The 20,381-nt window shown below is 35.6% G+C and overlaps 1 protein-coding gene across 1 annotated transcript in view; it reads left to right on the top strand.

Annotated features, from left to right (window-relative positions):
- The window catches only part of LOC130049687 (cubilin-like), a 32,024-nt gene extending 12,437 nt beyond the window's left edge, over positions 1-19,587 (top strand). The window contains exons 5-9 of the mRNA XM_056147590.1: positions 1,194-1,366; positions 11,541-11,631; positions 16,956-17,083; positions 17,503-17,658; positions 19,313-19,587. Of these exons, the coding sequence (XP_056003565.1) occupies positions 1,194-1,366; positions 11,541-11,631; positions 16,956-17,083; positions 17,503-17,658; positions 19,313-19,449 (685 nt within the window). The 3' untranslated portion in view covers positions 19,450-19,587. The remainder of the gene's footprint in view (positions 1-1,193; positions 1,367-11,540; positions 11,632-16,955; positions 17,084-17,502; positions 17,659-19,312) is intronic.
- The last annotated feature ends 794 nt before the right edge of the window (positions 19,588-20,381 follow it).

The raw sequence follows: 20,381 nt of genomic DNA, 5'->3' as shown, positions 1-20,381 counted from the left end.
ACTTGTTATAACAAATTAAAAGATTTGTTATAACAAATTAGTGATTTGTTAGAACAGATTAATAACTTGTAACAGATTAATAATTTGTTATAAGAGATTAATAATTTGTCTGCTAACTTTTCTACATCATGTTTTATGTGTTAAGAATCGATTAGTCATAGCTTTTATGTAAATCCTCTCTGTCTCATCTTACGACGGCAAACACAGACGAACGGGGTATTTGTTTCAACACGTTTATATCGTGGCAAAACTCAAATAAATCGCTCATCTAAAGCAACACCATCTCTCTCTCTCTCTCTCTCTCTCTCTCTCTCTCTCTCTCTCTCTCTCTCGTTACACATTAAACGGAAATTATCGATACTTTGTCATAATAGATCAAGTGTTAAGGCAGTACTCTACCTCGTCATAATGGCTGACTTCCTTTAAAAACATGGATGAAAAAATCGATGTCAGCAATATTTGTCTTTTCCTTTTGCATTTAAATACCTAGCCGAGTAGCTCAGTAGGTTTGAATACCGACTGCTGAACTGTAGGTCGCAGGTTCGAGTCCAGCAGGGGTTTTATTTTTTTTTTCCAGATTACCTTCTACTAAAACTGTATTTTTTGACAACATCAAGTAAATTTCAAAATTTTCAACTTCAAAATATTGTTGTACATATCCTCCACTTTTCATCTACATCAAATTTCTCTGGTGTAGCATACCTCCTTAACGAGGAATAATACAATAACAAAACAAATATCATGCTCCTTTATCAGGTGAGCTGTTTTTGTATTCTTATGAGTCAGAATTCATTTTTTTCCAATCTTCTAAATAGAAGGATTGTATGGCTGATTGTATATTCTTTAACGTCCCCTCAAGAATCTTTCACTTATATGGAGACATCAACATTGCCGGAGAAAGTCTGCAAATTTAGGACTATACTCGGTGCTTACGGCGTTTGAGCAGGGAGGGGTCTTAATTGTGCAACACCTGCTGTGACAAGGAACCTCGGTTTTTGCGACCTTATTCAAAGGACCGCCCCATTTAGTCGTCTCTTATGACAAGCAAGGGGGTATTGGGGACCTGTTCTAACCCGGATCCCTACGGTGACCAAAGTAAGAGGAAGAAATGCCTTAATGTGCCCTTCATTTCGACATTCAGACACATCGATGATTTTTATTTTTAAGCAATATTCACCATTGTTTTTAGGTAGGACGTCCACATCAACTCTATTAGCCTATGCATGCTGTGTTGCTTACTGCGGAGGCTCCAGCTCGAAAACCACGCCAACAGGAAACAGTTTTAATGTACAGTTTACAACAGATGGAACAACAAACGCTGACGAATCGGGATTCAAAATCGTTGTGATATATGGAAAGGAGGAATGTAAGAAAACATTACACGAAGCAAATATTCAAATAAGTCAATGCTGTGCACACCTAGTAAATAATGTACAAAGTCTTTGGTGATCAGATTTTTCAACAGCAAGTTTGGAATTCCCATGGAAACAAATTGTGATCCTTCATAAGTTTATCTGTTTTTATATGCTTAAGAGGCATACTTTATTTCCAATCTTCTACATCAAAAGAACAAGATGTGTTTGTGGAACACAAAAGATCCCAAGAATGGCCAATTCCGAAGATGGTCAAGGTCAAAAGGGCAAATATCTTGGTACCAGTAGAAAGATCTTGTCAAAAAAAAATGCTCATGTACAATACGAAAGCTCTAATATTTACCATTTAGAAGTTATGACCAATGTAAAAAAAAGAATAAAAGTAGGTCAAATGGCAAGGTCAAAAGGTTCAATACCAACGGAAAGGTCTTGTAACAAGGAATACTCATGTGAAATATCAAAGCTCTATCTCTTACTGTTCAAAAGTTATTAGCAAGGTTAAAGTTTCAAACAGAATTACAGAATGACTGACAGGACAAAAACAATATGCCCCCCTTCTTCGGGCATAAAAACAAATCACTTACTGTTGCCTTCAACTCGACATTTAGATATATCGACGTTTTATTCAATAGTCGACACGACATGCTTAGTCCTCCTATGCACCTGATCCCACCTCTGGTGTGTCCAGGGGTCCGTATTTGCCCAACTATCTATTTTATATTACTTGTAGAAGTTATGAGATTGATCACTGTTCGTTATCTTCACATGTCATAGTACTCTTTTTGATTGGTTTTGTTTGTTTTACTCCCGATGATTGTTATATGTATCAGGGTTTGCATGGCATATAAGGGGATGAGTTATGCTACGCGTCACTACACATCATTGTTTTCAGTTTACCTATGTTGATAGCTTCGACAGGTAACACGTACATTTACCTGATCAGGATATGGGGCTCACGGCGGGTGTGACCGGTCAACAGGGGATGCTTGCTCCTCCTGGGCACCTGATCCCACCTCTGGTGTGTCCAGGGGTCCGTGTTTGCCCAACTATCTATTTTGTATTGCTTGTAGGAGTTATGAGATTGATCACTGTTCGTTATCTTCACCTTGCACTAAGGTATAGGGCATCACAATGAAACAAAATAATGTTTTCGAACACCACACCGTCCTCAAAATTACAATAAAAACATCGAACAGTAGTACATGCACATGTTCTAACAGCTTTTGATAACTAAATTTAGAATGGCTTTTCTTTAGGTGAATGTACGTACAGTTCCAGTAAACATGTCAAAATTAGGGTCTATACAAAAAACGCGTTGAAATATTTTATCTCTTATCTATTGATAGAATGAAATAAGCAAAGGGCATAAGATTTATACCATTTACACCCACATGCAAATACATAAGTGCTACTGTAACTTATGCAAATGCCATGTACATGAACGATCGCCAAGAAAATGTACCGAATGCGGAGGACTATTTACCTGGGTCTACTCGTAATGTCTGTAAAGGACCACAGATGTACGTGTACAGTTGTCGAAAATAGTAGAAGTAAAATTCCCTTTATTTGCATAATCCAAAAACAAAACGATAAACTCCATTTGTATTCCACATAAACACGTTGTCACTTGGTGTACAAACCGCGATACACTTAGCCCGTGCCGATCAGCTATCTTCAATCAGGGGAAGTATCAGAATCTAAATACAGTATAATTTGTCCAAACCGGCCTCTGAGTACTGCGGCACTCTGTCAATTCCGGCCATAAAATATAGTCCCTAACATTTCTTTAACAAATCCTTTATTAATAATTCCCTGTACTCCGGATACTGCGTATTCTGTATATCGGCCGGCTTACAGAGTCCCAACTGCTATCAATTAACTTTGATTATCCTGTGTAAACCGGCCCCTCGATGATACACCACCCTAATTGTTGCGGTCAATTGTATTCGGTGTACACAAGGTCCCAACTCCTCGTAATTAGCTCTAATTATCGCATTTAAACCAGCCACCCCACGATGACCAAGCTGTCGGTATTCGGTCCATCACACGCGGTGTACACAAAGGGTGTCTCAAGGGAAGCCATAGGTAATTAAAAGAGTGCAACTGGCGATCAGTTTAAAATAGAACCTGATTTTTAGGGGGTGCACTTTTCAATTATGACAGCACCACGCACGAGGTAATGGCGCCCTCCCCCTAACGACAGATACGAGAACTGACATTAAAAGACAAAGTTCAATTAATCGATGAATTCGATACATTCTTGGAATGAAACAAAATCGGCAACAATCCCGTTATGTTTTTCAAAAGTAGGGTTTCCACTCGTGGACTTCTCGGAGCTCTACGGCGAGTCAGACAGTGATGATATGCAGTTAGTTAGCACAACTCGCCATGTCCGGTCGATCACTCGGCATTGTATTAGTTTCCGTTTCACAAATTGAGACAGTTGAAAGCGATACATTTACAATGAAAGCTGGGAAAGACAAATTTTAAACGAACACAACACAAACTTTACGAACGTACATAATGTAGCACTTGATAACGGCGATGATGTAGACGAAATCGACAATTTACCAACAGAACTTCTAAATTTAATAAAAATTGAAACTTTTTTCAAATGAGCACGACAATAGAACACTGACATTTATATTTTGAATGCTTTTGTGATTAATATCTATTAAAACGTTAGCAATCATTACACACGTATGCATAGATAGTGAATACAAGGGAAGCAACTCTCATTCTTGTCAACATTCTGCACTCCGGATTCTGTGCAAACCGGCCAATTTCTTTGGAACCACACATAGCCGGTTTAGACAGATTATACTGTACATGTATTCAGAAAAATCGTATGCATGCATTGTAGGACTATAACATATGTATGTTTTAAAGTTTCTATAACATGTCATAATGATTACTTTCAGGCTTTGGTGTAATTTATGCTTAAATATTCCATGTCGTAGATCTGGCTCAATGGACATATACTTAGAAGAGGCATACCACTGTACATCGAAATTTTAAATTCAAATATATTCGATAAGATATTAGTATTTATAATTCAGTCGACATTCGTGTTGAGGTTTTATTTCATATGATACAATGTCAGTATACTATTATGTATAAGTGGTATTTCAAAAGACAAGTATAAACATTTTATATTTTGATTAGTAGTATCAATATGCAAGGTGAAGATAACGAACAGTGATCAATCTCATAATATATATATATGGTCATGAAAAAACATTACATAATTCATATCCGGATTCCATATATTCATTTAGATATCAATAAAAACAAAGCTGCATAGTTCGGGGGTTTTCCCCTAAAGAGTCTGATGACATTAAAAGAAATAAACCGCATTTGCATTCAATCTACATGTAGATGCACTTCAAAATGAGTTTATTTCTGCTCTGACCGAAAACACATGTCTCTAAATATTTGGGGACGTATCTAGAAGACTTCTACCATACCAAGTCCGCATTTTCTGCATGTAAAGTTCAAACTAATATGATTTGTTTTAAAAATGTCTAACTATGAATTCAATTACATATACATGCACCGATTCAACTCCTGTTGGTTTCCAATATATTGTCAATCACTTTTAAAATGGCTGATATCTTTTAATGCTTGTACGTTTACACTTATATCAGTGATAAATTTTCTTCCCTTCTGATATTGTTCATATGACAGTCTCTCTCTCTCTCTCTCTCTCTCTCTCTCTCTCTCTCTCTCTCTCTCTCTATCTCTCATCTGTTCAATCAATGACTATGTACATGCAAAGTGACCGTAAATACTTACATTAATATGATTTCCAATGACACAATGAATCTTGAAAGTTGTACTATATTTTCGTTTAGATACTGTATTCCTTATGTATTATATTTGCGTAGTCTAATGTTTAATTTGGATTGCTGATATAATACCCTTATTTTCACCCAGAGGTATTTCATACTTGTATACACGTATCTACGTCTGTATGTGATCATCGTCAAAGTTTTAATTGTGCACGCAATATATCCAACCAGATACCCAGTGCATATGATTGTACGTGCATGATCAGATTTCTGTAAACTGCAAAAACTCCTGACCATGAGTAAAGCATTCAATACAGGAAAAATATTGGACTCTGATATATCCCCTGATTGAAGACATCCTGATTAGGATGGACGAAGTGTGTCGAAGTAATGGAATGACAACGTGTTGTAGAGTTCTGTCGAGATACAAACGGAATTTATCATTTTGTTTCGTGGATTTATTAGAATAAAGAGAATCTAACATTTTCGGTAAGTGCACATCTCCGGTACCTGTTGAATATATTTCCGTATTTGATGTGGTTTCTTTCGTTTGGCGAGTATGCTATGTGCATAACATATTATGCACATACGCATGTATTACGCTCTTTGATTATTCTATTCTATCAGTATGTAATCGGCAAATGATTTCTCCGCATTTATTTCATAATAAACTGCAAATACTTGCATGCAAGCTTTTTGTCGCGTTTTGGTTTAAATTATCTAAACTTTGGGAATATTTCACTAACATACAATATATCTTTTGTTATTTTGAGCATTGCATGATGTTTCAAAACGCGATTTTATTTATTTCTCATTCCCTATACATTACTATCGGAGATGTGCACTGGTCGAGTCCAGCCAGAAAATCACTCAGGTGTGACAATCAAATTTAGAGTATATACGGGTAGAGTAAAGTAGGCTACCTGAAAGAAATATGGCGGATAAAATGAGAAATATGTGCGTATTTATTAATTCATGTCAGCTTTAACATACAAACGCCTATCGCGACACGATACTTCTTTTTATAAAGGTGATATCCAAAAGACCCGTGATTCTCATTTCTAAATGTCGAGCATTTCACGAAGGAGCAATCACTACATTTGTTTTCGACTTAGGTTCCACGCAACCATGGCACGGACGAGGCTCGAACTCTTGACCTCCCGGTCATGAAATTAACGCTCCAATATTGAGCTAACGGGACCTGTTTATACATGTAAGATTACTATCTTTCATATATCATGAGAGGTTGGAGTTCGTTATATATTACACCATAACTGTCTGTCCAATATTAGAATATTATTATCCGTTATGTATTGGTTTCCTACTATCCGTTATATAGTGTGACGTTACTAGTACAACTGAAGATAACGAACAGTGATCAATCTCATAATTCCTACAAGGAATACTGAATAGAAAGTTGGGAAAACACGGACTCCTGGATATATCAAAGGTGGGATCAGGTGCCTTGGAAGAGTAAACATCCCCCGTCGATCGGTCGTACACGCCTTGGGTCGATTCATACGGCCACGTAATGGCCGAGTGTGTATTAATTATATGTCATCATCACCGCGTCAGTTACAGTATGGTGTTCCACAGGGGAGCTGTTTAGGTCCGTGGTTGTACCTTACGTATGCGGGTACATTGTTTGGCGTTATTTCTCCGACAATTTCAGTCTCGAGGATGATCATACTGCAGATAAATGGTTTAGTCCTACCTTCATTCACAACGAAACCGAAACCATCCGAGAACTTGAAAAATGTGTTGAAATCATTAACGATTGGACGAATGCAAATAAACTGAAAATGAACACATGAAAGACCGAATTCATTTTATTTGAGAACAGTAAACAACGGGATAAATGTTGTACAAAAGTTATTAATATCAATGGTGATGAAATTTAATCAGAACGTTGTATAAGATACTTAGGTGCATATTTGGATGAATTCTCAATTTTAAGGAACTATAAGAAGAAAATGCCGAACAGGTATGATTAATTATCTTAGGATTAAAAGTATTCGCAAAAATCTGACAAAGGAACCTGCAGACATTTTGGTTTTATCTTTAGTAATTTTTTATTTGGACTGTTGCAATGTGATTTAATACGGCATAGCACATCCTGAAATATGTAAAATGCAAAGAATCCAAAACATGGGTGCGAAACTTGTATTAAATCGTCAGAAATTTGACAGCTGTAGGGATACACTCGTTGATCTACATTGGTTACCTATCAATTCTTGGCTATCATTTAAATTATTGATTTTCATGTATTATTGTCACGTGGGCGAAGCGCCATTGTATTTAACAGAACTTTTATCAAAACATGTACCAAATCAAAAGTTACGTTCCGCTCAATCTTCTGAGAGTTGCTATATTGTTCCTTTTAATAGGCGTAAAACTTCCAGTGACAGAAGTTTGGGAACCATTGGTCCGAGACTGAAACAGTTTACCGGCAGAAATAAGACAGTCCAACTCTCTACATATTTTTAAAGCCAGACTGAAGAGACATTTGCTTAGACAGTTTTAATGATTGATTGATTGTTTGTTTGCTCTTTCAACAAATTTTCAGTTATCTGATGGCGCCCAGTTTTTATTGGTGGAAGAGAGAACCCAGATACAATGTACCTGGGAAGAGACCACCGACCTACCGAAAGTAAACTGGGAAACTTTCACTTACAGGCGCGAGTGGAATATAAACCCGTGTGATTTTGAGAGCGGTATGCTCTAGCCACTCGGTCACGAAGGCCCCTGACAGTTTTGATGTGTTTGTATGTATATAGTGTATTGTTTATTCTTTTAAAACTGTTCATATTTTAAATGTACAACGCCATTGAATACTTTGTGTAAAACTAGGCGTCAAATCAAACAGGATCACAGCTAAGCGGAGCATCCCCTAGGGATGGGAAATGTTATGAACATATGCATTACTTAGGCATAAATGGGGGATCAGATCAAATTCTTTGCAGAAAATGAAGATGGATTACTTCATGCTTTATATATATATAATTAAGGATTATCTCCCTCATGCATAGCTCTTATCCTTGGACGAATTTGGCTCCACTTTTTTGGCACTCTGTTTTTGGCTATATTTAGTTCCAAAACTTCATAATTATTTTGGATTTCAAACATTTCGATTGAGCATCACTGAAGAGACATTATTTGTCGAAATGCGCATCTGGTGCATCAAAATTGGTACCGTATACGTTTTACAAATATATATATAAATATATATATATATATATATATATATATATATATATATATATATATATATATATAGCTTTGATGAGAGTATATATATATATATATATATATATATATATATATATATATAGCTTTGATGAGAGTAAATATGAAATATTTATCATGTAAAAACTACTTTCAATTGATACCATGTCCTCTATCCCATCCCTGCTTCTTTCTGCTCTCATCACCTCCTCCCCTGTCTCTCTCTCTCTCTTTCAGCGGAAGAGGTATGTTTGTGTATCAAGGAAATGTTCCAAAATATATTAAGTGGACAAAACTAGGTATACCAACTGACCACCAGACAGGTGCGAAACATCCGGTTGGGGGCATAACTTGCATTCGTGGTTGGGATCGTACTCGGTTTGTCAGAGTCTTACATCGATTTTTTGCTTTTGACTTTTGGCACTTTTATCCTCTAAAATAGCTCTAGCAAGTTTATCGTTATTTCGAATTTCAAACATTTCAGTTGAGCTTCACTGAAGAGACATTATTTGTCAAAATGCACATATAGTGCATCAAAATTGATACAGTATAAGAATTTCATTGATAAACAATAATGAATGCAAAATGTACAGATATGCCAGAAACTTGCCTGGTGTGATAAATTATAGAAACACCATTGATGTTTACAAAATAAATGCTTTAGGCACTTGTCCTATCAATTTACCAACTGGCTAGGTGGATGCTTGATCACTTAGGGGTATTCACTTGTCAAGTGTACCCTTGGTTGCTGACTGCTTGTCTTTATTGTTTAAAAAAACTCAATTGTAAGCAGACAACTCAGCACTTTCTCTCATGTTTACCAGTTCTTTATTTGTCATATCATACGATGCCTTATACTTCATGATATCTACCTAAATGTATTGACCGTACTGCTTTTTATACATCTAAATCATAACACTTGTTAACAGTATTTAAAAGTCAAGCAGTTAGAAATTTAGCATACTCGTGCTTATATTAACGCAAACAACATTTTCATTTCGTTTTTATAACTATAACAGTCTTTGTTGTACTATCATTTTATCAAGTAATCCGTTAATTATAAATATTTACACCGATTTCTTTTATTCACAGTTTGAACAAAGGGACGTAACTCTCAACCGTTTCAAACACTTAAATCATACATAACGTCCCACGATTTGTGCACGCTAACTTTCAATGATATGATCGCATACAAAGACAAGATTACCTGAATTCGTGTATACTATCAATATTCTGGAATTCATAATAAATTGATACGTTCAACCCTCATCAGGGCCATCCTCTTCCTATTCTAATTTTACTTTCACTTTATCTGGAAGTCTGTATTATTAACTCGTACATAAAAATTCAGTTTTTAATGGTGTAATTACACGGTATCCTAAAACAATACTTCACAATTTTACTTGAAAATAAATAGGGTTCGTCCTCTTACAATACCACAGAAGTATGCAAAGTTTGATACTCCTTAGTGCAAGGGTTTTATTTACATTTTGCACACAAGCTGTGGCGGATACACACACGCACATTAGCGATGATATATCCCCTTCGGAACTAGTTTCACGAGGGGATAATAAAAATAGTTTCAGTTTTCAGACATATAAACACGATGTGCAAATGATACTGGAATGTTGTTACAGATATATGGAAAGTTGAGGATTGTGAAGCTGAAATCAACCAGTTTTGTCAAAAATAATTGTGGGAGGGAGCCCCCCCCCCCTTTGTACCTCATAAAAACAGACGAGATATTATTTTTTTTAATTTTACTACAAAACTCGCATTTTTTTAATCCACTGCTCAATACACATTGAAAGAAATTAAGAACATTATTTCCTTCTCTTCTTTTTTTCTCTTGCATTTTCTACATTCATTCTTTTTGTGTGGCAAGTGGTGATTAGTCCTTCAGCTTTCACTAGTGTGATAAGCCACTTCAATTTGCTCAACTGTGTCATCTGCACAGTAAAAGCATATTGGAGGGAACATATACGATATATACCAGTTTGTTCAGATTGTGTCAAAACCCAATGAATCAGATAATGCGTTATAATTTATGTCACATGTGTATGTTTACAAAATAGAGTTAAGAGATGAAAACAACCACATTGGTTTTTATTTAAGTGTGCATAATTGCTGTAAGCCTATGTCATCTTTGTGTTTAAGGCATAAATCACGTATCGAAACATGTCATTCAGATTTCAGCGTTTTTACTTTCGTTTTGATATTATACTCAATTTTCCCGACTTGTTTTTTTTTTAGTTTATTCCTGCGCATACCGTCCTTTATCGTCATTTGGTTGAGGTACATTATCGATTATCTCTTGAAGTTGATCGTAAACCCCAAAACCTTCTTCTAAAATCGTCCGGTTTTTTGTTTTTTTTAAAGACAAAATGTCGTGGCAAAGGCGACAACACGGGTTAGATATGGGGACCGCCATTACTCAAACCAAACAGTATTATGCATGGCACGATTTGATTGCACAAGTATGTATCATCCAGACGTTTGTCAAAAAATTCTACTGACGGGAGTCTCTAAAATGCGGTCGGAGTTTCCAGGGTTTTTTTTAGCACCTCACGAGCGCATGAGAGAAATTTTATGGATAATGCGCATTGTTAAAAGAGATGCGGGCGGGCCTGAGAACCAAGTAACTAATTTTTTAGGCCTAACAAAGCAGCACAATTCGTGACCATATGAATTTTAACAGGAAGTTGGAAGACATGATTTTCAAACGCTGCAAAGATATCGTCAATGAGAAACTGCGGCATATTTGTATTTCGAATTCAGAGTACTTTTGCGTGGATTCCGAGTGGTGTTTAACAAAGTAAATTTTTAGATGATTGATCACTAGATAGGAGGTGAAGGCAAAGAACAATGATCAATAGCATACCTCCAACAAGGAATACGGGATAGAGAGTTGGACAAACACGGGCCTCTTCATATACCAGAGGTAGGATCAGGTGCCTAGGAATTAGCATCCCCTGTTGACCGCTCACAACCACCGTGAGCCCCAGATCCCAATCACCTATCTTCTAGCATTAACATTTCCCCCTTAAATTATTTAAACAGTATGCGAATTGAGGGAAACGCATTTTTAAGAAAGGTGTATTGTAGAGCATTATATACCTGCGCACATACATTCAATTCTTCTATTTCTCAGCACCCTGTGTATTACCCAACTCGCACGTTCAGCTCACTCTTACTACGGAAACGACAGTGACATCACCGCAATTTCCGACTCCTGCTGAAGGGTGAGTAGATATGGTATGAACTAATGCCATTTACTGTGTCGATTATATTTGATAGAAATATAACATAGCTGTCACGTATTTCAATTTTCAACTGTTCAAAAGCGCAAATAACGAAATACATTTTGTAATAATAAATTTTGTGTAAATTTGTTTATTAAATTATCTTTGTCTGCTACATACTGTTTACCACCTTCTTTTCACCTGAGCTGAAAGCTTCGTAAGATCCAATGAGACAGAAAAGCTGAGATGTACATGAAAGCTTCATGACATAATGCGGGTTCAATTTCGTTCAAAGCATGGTCCCCGGGGGTTGCATAGGGCCACAATAGGGGATCAACGTTTCACATACAATTATATAGGAAAAATCTTTAAAAATCTTCTTCATAAGAATTACTTAACCAGAAAAGCTAAGATTTATATTAACGCTTCCTGACATAATGCAGATTCTAGTTTGTTAAAATCATGGCCCCAGTGGTTGGATGGGGCCACAATAGGGTATCAAAGTTTTACCTTTAAATATATATGAAAAATCTTTAAAAATATTCTTCGTAAAAACCACCGAGCCAGAAAAGCTGATATTTACATGCAAGTTTCCTGACATAATGCTTATTCAATTTTGTTCACATCATGACCCCTGGGGGGTAAGATGAGGCCAGAAGGGGGATCAAAGTTTTACATACATATATATAGGAAAATTCTTTAAAAATCTTCTCAAGAACCACTGAACCAGAAAACCTAATACTTATCTGAAAGCTTCTTAACATAGTGCAAATTAAGTTTGTTTAAATCATGTCCCCGGGGGGTTGGATGGGAGTTATGAGATTGATCACCGTTCGTTATTCTCATACCACGGTGGCCGAGAAGTTAGAGTGTTCACCCCGTATGCGGAAGGCTTGGGTTTGAATCCTGGCCGCGACAGACCGATGTCATTAAAACGGTTAGTGACAGTTCCATCGCCAAACACTCGGTATCAGGTGTGAATGTCACGAGTCCTCGGAAATGACCTTAAAAATGGATTACCCGTGTCACAGTAGGCGTGGCACGCTAAAGAACCCTCACTGCTCAATGGACGTAAGCCTAAATTTGAAACCATTCACCGGTATTGGTGACATCTCCGTATGAGTGAAAATTTCGGTGTCTTCCCACTTAGCTAAAATTTTGAAATCTGTACGGGTGACTGGTTTTAGCTAGATGGGAATGGTGCACAGGTAAGGGTGTCAAAGAACAAAGGAAAATAATTACAGGTAACCTATAGTCTGTTTTATAACACATCGCAGGTAGTTTTGTTTGATATTGAAATTGGGCAGTAAAATTCTATTTCAAAAGAAAGAAAGATTTGAGATTAATTCTAAATTTTTATACATTAAACACATTTAGATTTAAGGAACATATCAGTTTAACAATGAAACACATAAAGAAATGCAAGTACATAAAAAGGAAAACATCAGTCTAAATGAATGAGATGAGATGCGACATCTGCATAGTCCATCACTTGGATTTCACATAATAAGATCAGAAGGACCCATTGGAAATAAGCCATATGGCTTTCTTGGGTTATCCTCGGCATAGGCATATACATTAATTTATTCACCGTGCTCTTAAAGTCAAGTAGCTGTTAAAGTTTACCTTTTTATGTTATGTATTTAACAACAACTTTTGTTTTAACTATGTGTTCCTCTGTGATATTGTCTGGTATTTATATTGTATATGTGCTATATGTGCCTATTCCTAAATAAATAAGCTAAAAAAATCTCATAAACCAGGAGAGAGAGAGAGAGAGAGAGAGAGAGAGAGAGAGAGAGAGAGAGAGAGAGAGAGAGAGTCACTTTCAAAATTCATGATGACAGAAGTAATAAACTATTCATGGACTAAAACTTCTAGTGTTCTTGAATTATTCGATAGTTTAGGATGTTAAAATTTTTGTTTAAAGTGTTACATAGTGAAAATCATATTATTAGAAATTGCTATGATAAATCATATTACAAATGTGATAGAATGAAAAATTGAAACAAATACTGGGCTTACTGTGTGAAAGAAAAATAGTTTGAGATTGGTTTAGGGTAAATATTTGGTGTGAACAAGAAAATACTACATTTGATATGAAAAAAATTGAGTTATATAACTATGTTAAAGATTTAGTTGAACACTTTAATTCGTCTTCAAAGTGTATTGTTTACAAGCATGTCATAGATAATTTTTCTTTACAGTATTAACTGTGTAAACATACATAATGAATATTTTATCTCTTGCCTACATATATCTTATCCATTTTGTAAATTTGACACTTACTCATATGTCTTATTTTGAGTAAAACCTTCCCTTTGTTTACATGCACATATTCATAGTGTCTACATTTTGTAACATGTGTGATCCAGATCATTTTGATTGCAATTACGATTATTAATTATTCCACATTCCAGTTGTATCACTTTTTTTTTTACTGTTGTTCATTTCTTTTTTTCTGTGAAAACGTGATCGCTATTTGTAAGTTAAAAAAATGAGAGAGGAATTAATATAAGTGCATATGCACTTGTTTTCCAATATAAGAAATTTCAATGTTGTATATTTAACCATGCTCTTGTCTCTTTGAAATAAAGTACAGTTTACACTAAACATATACATATATAGGCGGTATACGGACGGAAAGTCACAGGACAAAAAGTCACAATGATGATTTTTGCTTAAGAAAGACAAACTCATTTTGTTATAAAATATAGAATGCTTATATTCATACCAATCTTTGTATTTTGTGCATGAATAAAATGATGTTTTTCTTGTTCTTTGACTTCACCATTTATGTAATATCCACAGATTACTCTGCATGAGTTCCATTTTAGGAATGATGATTGGCTTAGCAAATGAAACTCCATACATACTTTTAAGCTAACAATTACAGGTACATGGTACCCAAATGCATATATAGTTTCTTAAACTTTACAAAAAACAGATGTGTTTTCAGATATATATCAAAATCAATATTTTCTTATAAACTGTGACTTTTTGTCCTGTGACATTTTGCCCTACTTTCATAACATTTCTAACTGTGACTTTTTGTCTTATGTTCTTATAAAACTGTGACTTTTTGTCCTGTGACATTTTGTCCTACTTTCATAAAATATCTTATTCTGACTTTTTGTCGATGGTCATTTTGTCCGTGACTTTTTTCTGTGACTTTTTTTCCTATGACTTTCTGTCCTTAATTCAAAGGGTATGTAAAATCATCAATCAATTACACTATCTGGTCCATGAAAATATACTTATATATTTGTACACCTCTAAACAATGTCATTAATATATTAAAACATTATAAATCTTTATTTCATATTGATAAGATGTATGTCTTAAACAATAAAGGTATACATATAATATATATATGCATGTATATGATTTCCTTTCATAGGCTTGACTGGTAATTACAGGTAGTTATGTAAAACAGACTATACCCAGGGACCACTCAGGTGTGAAAATCACAGTTTTAGCTAAGTGGGAATAGTAATTTCAGAATTTTAGCTAAGTGAGAATGAATCAAAATTTCTCGACTGATACGTTAAGCAAGATAAAATTAATCAATCAATCGTTATCCTCACCTTTCATTAATCAGTACTGTTTGCTATTTTTTTTTTACAATTTCAGTGAAAGATAACTAACCTAAATGTAACCTGGTTCGTTGGTGAAAAAATATATGAAGTTGTAACAGATTCCACTAGTGAAGAAACTTGCATAGATATATAAATTCAAGAGTGATACTTGCAGTTTTGAAATAAAAACATTCTAACTATGAGCTTCTTTCGAAAAAGATAAGAGATTGAATGAGAAAACATCACATCTAGGTAAGGTGGTTTGAGAAGCCCGGTTGTATAAAAGCTTTCAACTCTTAGTACTGTACAGTCATGCAAGGAATAATTGAAATGTTCCGCATGAGAAGCATTTGCACAATGAGTTCTTATTTTCAAGGAAGATCGATCCTCATGTGATGTCAGGTTTCTGCAAAAAATCTTTATCAAATTAGAATTTGTACACGATAGAAATATACCTTTCAGAGTAATTTTATTCACTTCAGAAAAGAAAAAAATCTCTCGCTGTGACCTTCAATTCGACTTTTAGATAGATCGATAACGTTTTGTCTATTAACAATGATAGCTTTCATTCATATGCCGATTTGATATATCCCTGTGAGCTTGAAATAAAGGACACCACAGAGTCGTCCACTTCTGCTTCATACTTAGATATTTTATTGAAAGTAGACATTAACGGCAAACTGACAACTCAACTGTATGATAAACGGGATGATTTCAGCTTCTCCATCGTCAACTTCCCACATTTATGTAGCTATATTCCATTATCACCTGCATATGGTGTTTATATATCTCAACTAATTCGATATGCAAGAGCTTGTTCTGGGTATAGTCAGTTTTTAAATCGAGGTAAGCTACTGACAAACAAGTTGATGGTACAGGGATTTCAACAGTCTCGATTGAAGTCAGCATTTCGCAAATTCTATGGTCGTTATAACGATCTAGTTCGTCAATACGACCTCGCATTGGGTCAAATGCTGTCTGACGTGTTTCATACCGATTGTTAAACCGTTCTTGGCACACTGATTTTGACTGCGGATAACTCCGTTTACCTGATCAGGATATGGGGCTCACGACGGGTGTGACCGGTCAAGAGGGGATGCGTACTCCTCCTGGGCACCTGATCCCACCTCTGGTGGGTCCGTGTTTGCCCAACTATCTATTTTGTATTGCTTCTAGGAGTTATGAGATTGATCACTGTTCGTTATCTTCCTTTCATAAAAAAAACCAATTGATAAACTAATGATAGTAAAATAAATACATGATCAATTCGTATGCATTGTATTTGATATTCTGAAAAACGAAGACAATTTAATTTTCACAATATAAAAAATTATCTTTAGACTTCATATATAATGTATTGACACATGAAATGTATTAGGCGTGTCTCTAGTATTGGGGACTTCTTCAGGTATTTAAATGGCAAATACGCAATGAATATAAATATGAATGAAGTTCAGTTCCACGTCATGAGTTCTGACACGGAGCTCCGATTAAGAAAAATTCCCGCTTTCATATAAATAATTTGTAAATGTCAATTTTCTGTGAAAAAGCTGAATTCCTGTTCATGTAAAATTTTGAATGTGAATTTCACATGAAGAGCGATTCAGGTGAAATTTATGTGAAGTATTCATTTGAGCAGTGATTCATGGGTCGCTCACGTGTCATGTGCATCTTCACGTGACGCTCACGTTTTGTATACATGTATCTGCCTGTGTATTTTTATCGAATTTTCATTTTTTGTTTTAGTCAGGATATATGTTCTTACACCTTTACCTACCCCAATGGCAAAGTTAAATTCCAGATTGAGTACTTAGACATGGAGCCGTATCTTCCACCCCGTCTAGTCTGTCCGCATAAAGTAGAATTATTTGACGGTAAATTGATTTCATGTTTATTCATATAGTGCATCACAGGTTCGGTTGCAACACCATATGTAATCTATGTTTTCAATTTACATTTGGCTCATTCTCTACCACTCTCCTACTTTTATAAACAATATCATATTCCGCACAATTATGTCATTCACGAATTCCTCAGTAATGGTACACATTTTGAATTCTTAATTTTATATTTCTATAGGATTTATGAGATTGATCATTTGTAATATATATGAAAAATTTAAAATTGAGTATAGTACAAAGAAATGCCCCCCGGGAACACCCAAGGTGGAATCACATGATAAATGTTACATTGATGTGGGGGGGGGGGGGGGAGGGTTTACTCCATGATAATCATGTAGCTGCGATTACAGATTGTGACTTTAAATTTTGACTTTTTTTTTGGTGTGTAACAGGGCCTTCCACTGCCTCCACATCTCTTTACAAAGTCTGCAGCGCACCCCCTGTTATGAGTTTCACCTCCTCTGGTCCATCCATGACTATAAAGTTTCATAGTGATTATGTGCAAATGATCGGGGTAGGGTTTGTTGCGAAACTGATACCTGTCATAGGTAAGATTTTCAAAATTCTATATTACAAACCCAGGATACACATACCCGGTACCGACACCTCGATACATCTTGTGTATCTGCAGACATAAGTAGGTTACTAAAATCCTTTCCAAGTTGGGGGTCTCTGATAAACAACTGCAACGACTTTCACCTTGCTGCAAGTTCATATTTTCCGGTTTAGTTAGATTTCTTTCGAACTTTGTTTTCGGGTATTTTTGTGAGAACATCTGTCATTGGAATATGTGATGCCAATCTATCATTACATGTAATAATAAAATAAATAGGTTACTTGCCTGTCATACGTAACATTAGGGTTTTCTTTATCACAACAACAGTAATGAATTAAATTTTCGCATATTCTATTTCCAATACGTTATCAATTGCTTACCGTGTTCACATATTGATTCCATGTATTTGCTTAGAAGACCGGAAGGTTAGACATACACAGGTGACTATTGGGTATAAACCCCGTTTAGTGTAAAGTAAATTTTCACTTTTTTGCATAACGACAGCCCCATCAAAGGTACAGAAACTAGGATTTGTAGAAATTTTGTGTCAAAGTGTCAAAGACCCTCAATATGTTAGACACAATCAAGACAAAGGGCTCACGGCAGGTGTGACCGATCGACAGGGGATGCTTACTCCTCCTAGGCACCTGATCCAGCCTCTGGTGTGTCCAGGGTTCCGTGTTTGTCCAACTTTCTATTTTGTATTGCTTCTCAGAGTTGTGAGATTGATCAACGGTCCCCCATGAGAATGTAAAGATAGCAAGAGATGTTTATAATATATTTATATATATATATATATATATATATATATATATATATATATATATATATATATATGCCCCCATGGTGCAAAATTGAAAAGGGTTATACACATGCATCATTTAATTAATAGTAGTATCACCAATTCAAAATATTGAACAGACAATATTCTTCCTATATAAGGAGTGGATTGACCAAGTGACCTAAAATCAATGGGGGCCATCTACTCCTTATCCTGTACGAGTGTACCAAGTTTGGTGTCAATTAAGCAAATAATTCTTAAAATATAGGAGACAAAATATTATTATGTCCAGTTTAACCCTTGACCATGTGACCTCAAAATCAATAGGGGTCATCTTCTCCTGAAGACGTACCAGTGTGCTAAGGTTGATGTCTGTCAAGCAACAGGTTCTCTAGACATTGAGTGGTCAGAATATTCCTATGTCCAGTTTAACCTTTGACCGTGTGACTTCCCACATACGAAATATTACGATCAAGTGAATGGTTCTCAAGATATTGAACGGACAACATGTGGTCTACCGACCGACAGATGCAAAGCAATACTCCACTCTTCTTTGAAGGGGGGGGGGGCTATGATTAAAGGAAATGAAATCATATCGAAAAGTTAAAAAGCACATGTGATGCAAACGGAGAATTGTGTGATTTGTAACCCGCTAAATAAGAGGTGGTTGACGGGAGAGTTTTTATGCTCAGTTTTATAGCGAAACCTGTCTATCCAAGATGCTCTGGGAGAGAGGATGTCGGATTAGACAAGACGGCATATGAAACAGATAGCTAACAGGTTAAAGGGATTTGACTGTAAAACATTAGAATGATAGCAGCCCGATAAATATATGAGACTCAACAAAATTCCTTCTTTTTAGTAGCAGCACCAAAAATACCGGAAACAACAACCTCCTCAACAAGAAAGCATCCTCGTTCGTATATCTGTAGACCTAAGAGGCCCCTTACTGCAATCCAGGGCAAGGCAGACAAAAGGACACAAAAGGTTATCCAGCCATGACATCATGTAAGGTCCAAGGTACAACCACAAGAGACCGCAGAACATATTAACAATGTCTGATGTAAAAACGAAAATCTTTTAAGAGCGCATTTTTTGGTCAACACATGCACAATATGAATAAAAGTACACAAACAAAAATGTTCGTTGTCTTCACCTTTCATAACTCCGTTTAACTGATCAAGATATAGGACGCATGGGGTGTGTGACCGATCGACAGGGGATGCTTACTCCTCCTAGGCACCTCTGTGTGTCCAGGGGTTCGTGTTTACCCAACTCTCTGTTTTATATTGCTTATAGAAGTTATGTGATTGATCACTGTTTGTTATCTTCACCTTTCCTTTAGTTCTTATTTGTTAATAAGGTATATCTTTAAAACAACCAAAAGTGATATCAAAGTTCTAATTGCATTGATTTGTTTATAACAACAACATACTTGTATTTTACTTAATAGCCATACGATAAACGCGACTTGTAAGTGATTTTGCCGAGAATTGCAATTTAAAACACTATAATTCCAATGTTAGTTATTACAATTGTTTTCATTGGAGAAAAATAAAACTGAACAAGAGTTTATACATCAATAAATCCGAAAACACGATGTATTCATACACGCCTGAAAACAAATAACATAGTGCGGGGAAACTATTCAAAGTTTTGCAATTGTAAATAAAGCGAATGGATTGGAATTATAAGAATCAAACATTTATTCAGTTTGTGAGTACAATGTCCGGAATTTACACATCGATAAATTCTTCAAAAACAATTTTTAATCCTATAATAGCTCCTGTAAATATAAAGATTTAAAAAAAAACGTTTTAAGTCATCTGGGCCACTCTAGTCTTGTCTACTGCTGTTCGTCGTTGATCAGGTTTAACTTCTTCTTGATAATATGATTCCAATTCCTTTCAAATATTTGGGACAGGGGAAAGGGT

This window comes from Ostrea edulis, chromosome 8 (assembly GCF_947568905.1).
Source record: "Ostrea edulis chromosome 8, xbOstEdul1.1, whole genome shotgun sequence".
Classification (NCBI taxonomy): Eukaryota; Metazoa; Mollusca; class Bivalvia; order Ostreida; family Ostreidae; genus Ostrea; species Ostrea edulis.
The sequence above is the reverse complement of the archived record's forward strand: the minus strand, read 5'-3'. Positions and strand labels throughout refer to the sequence as shown.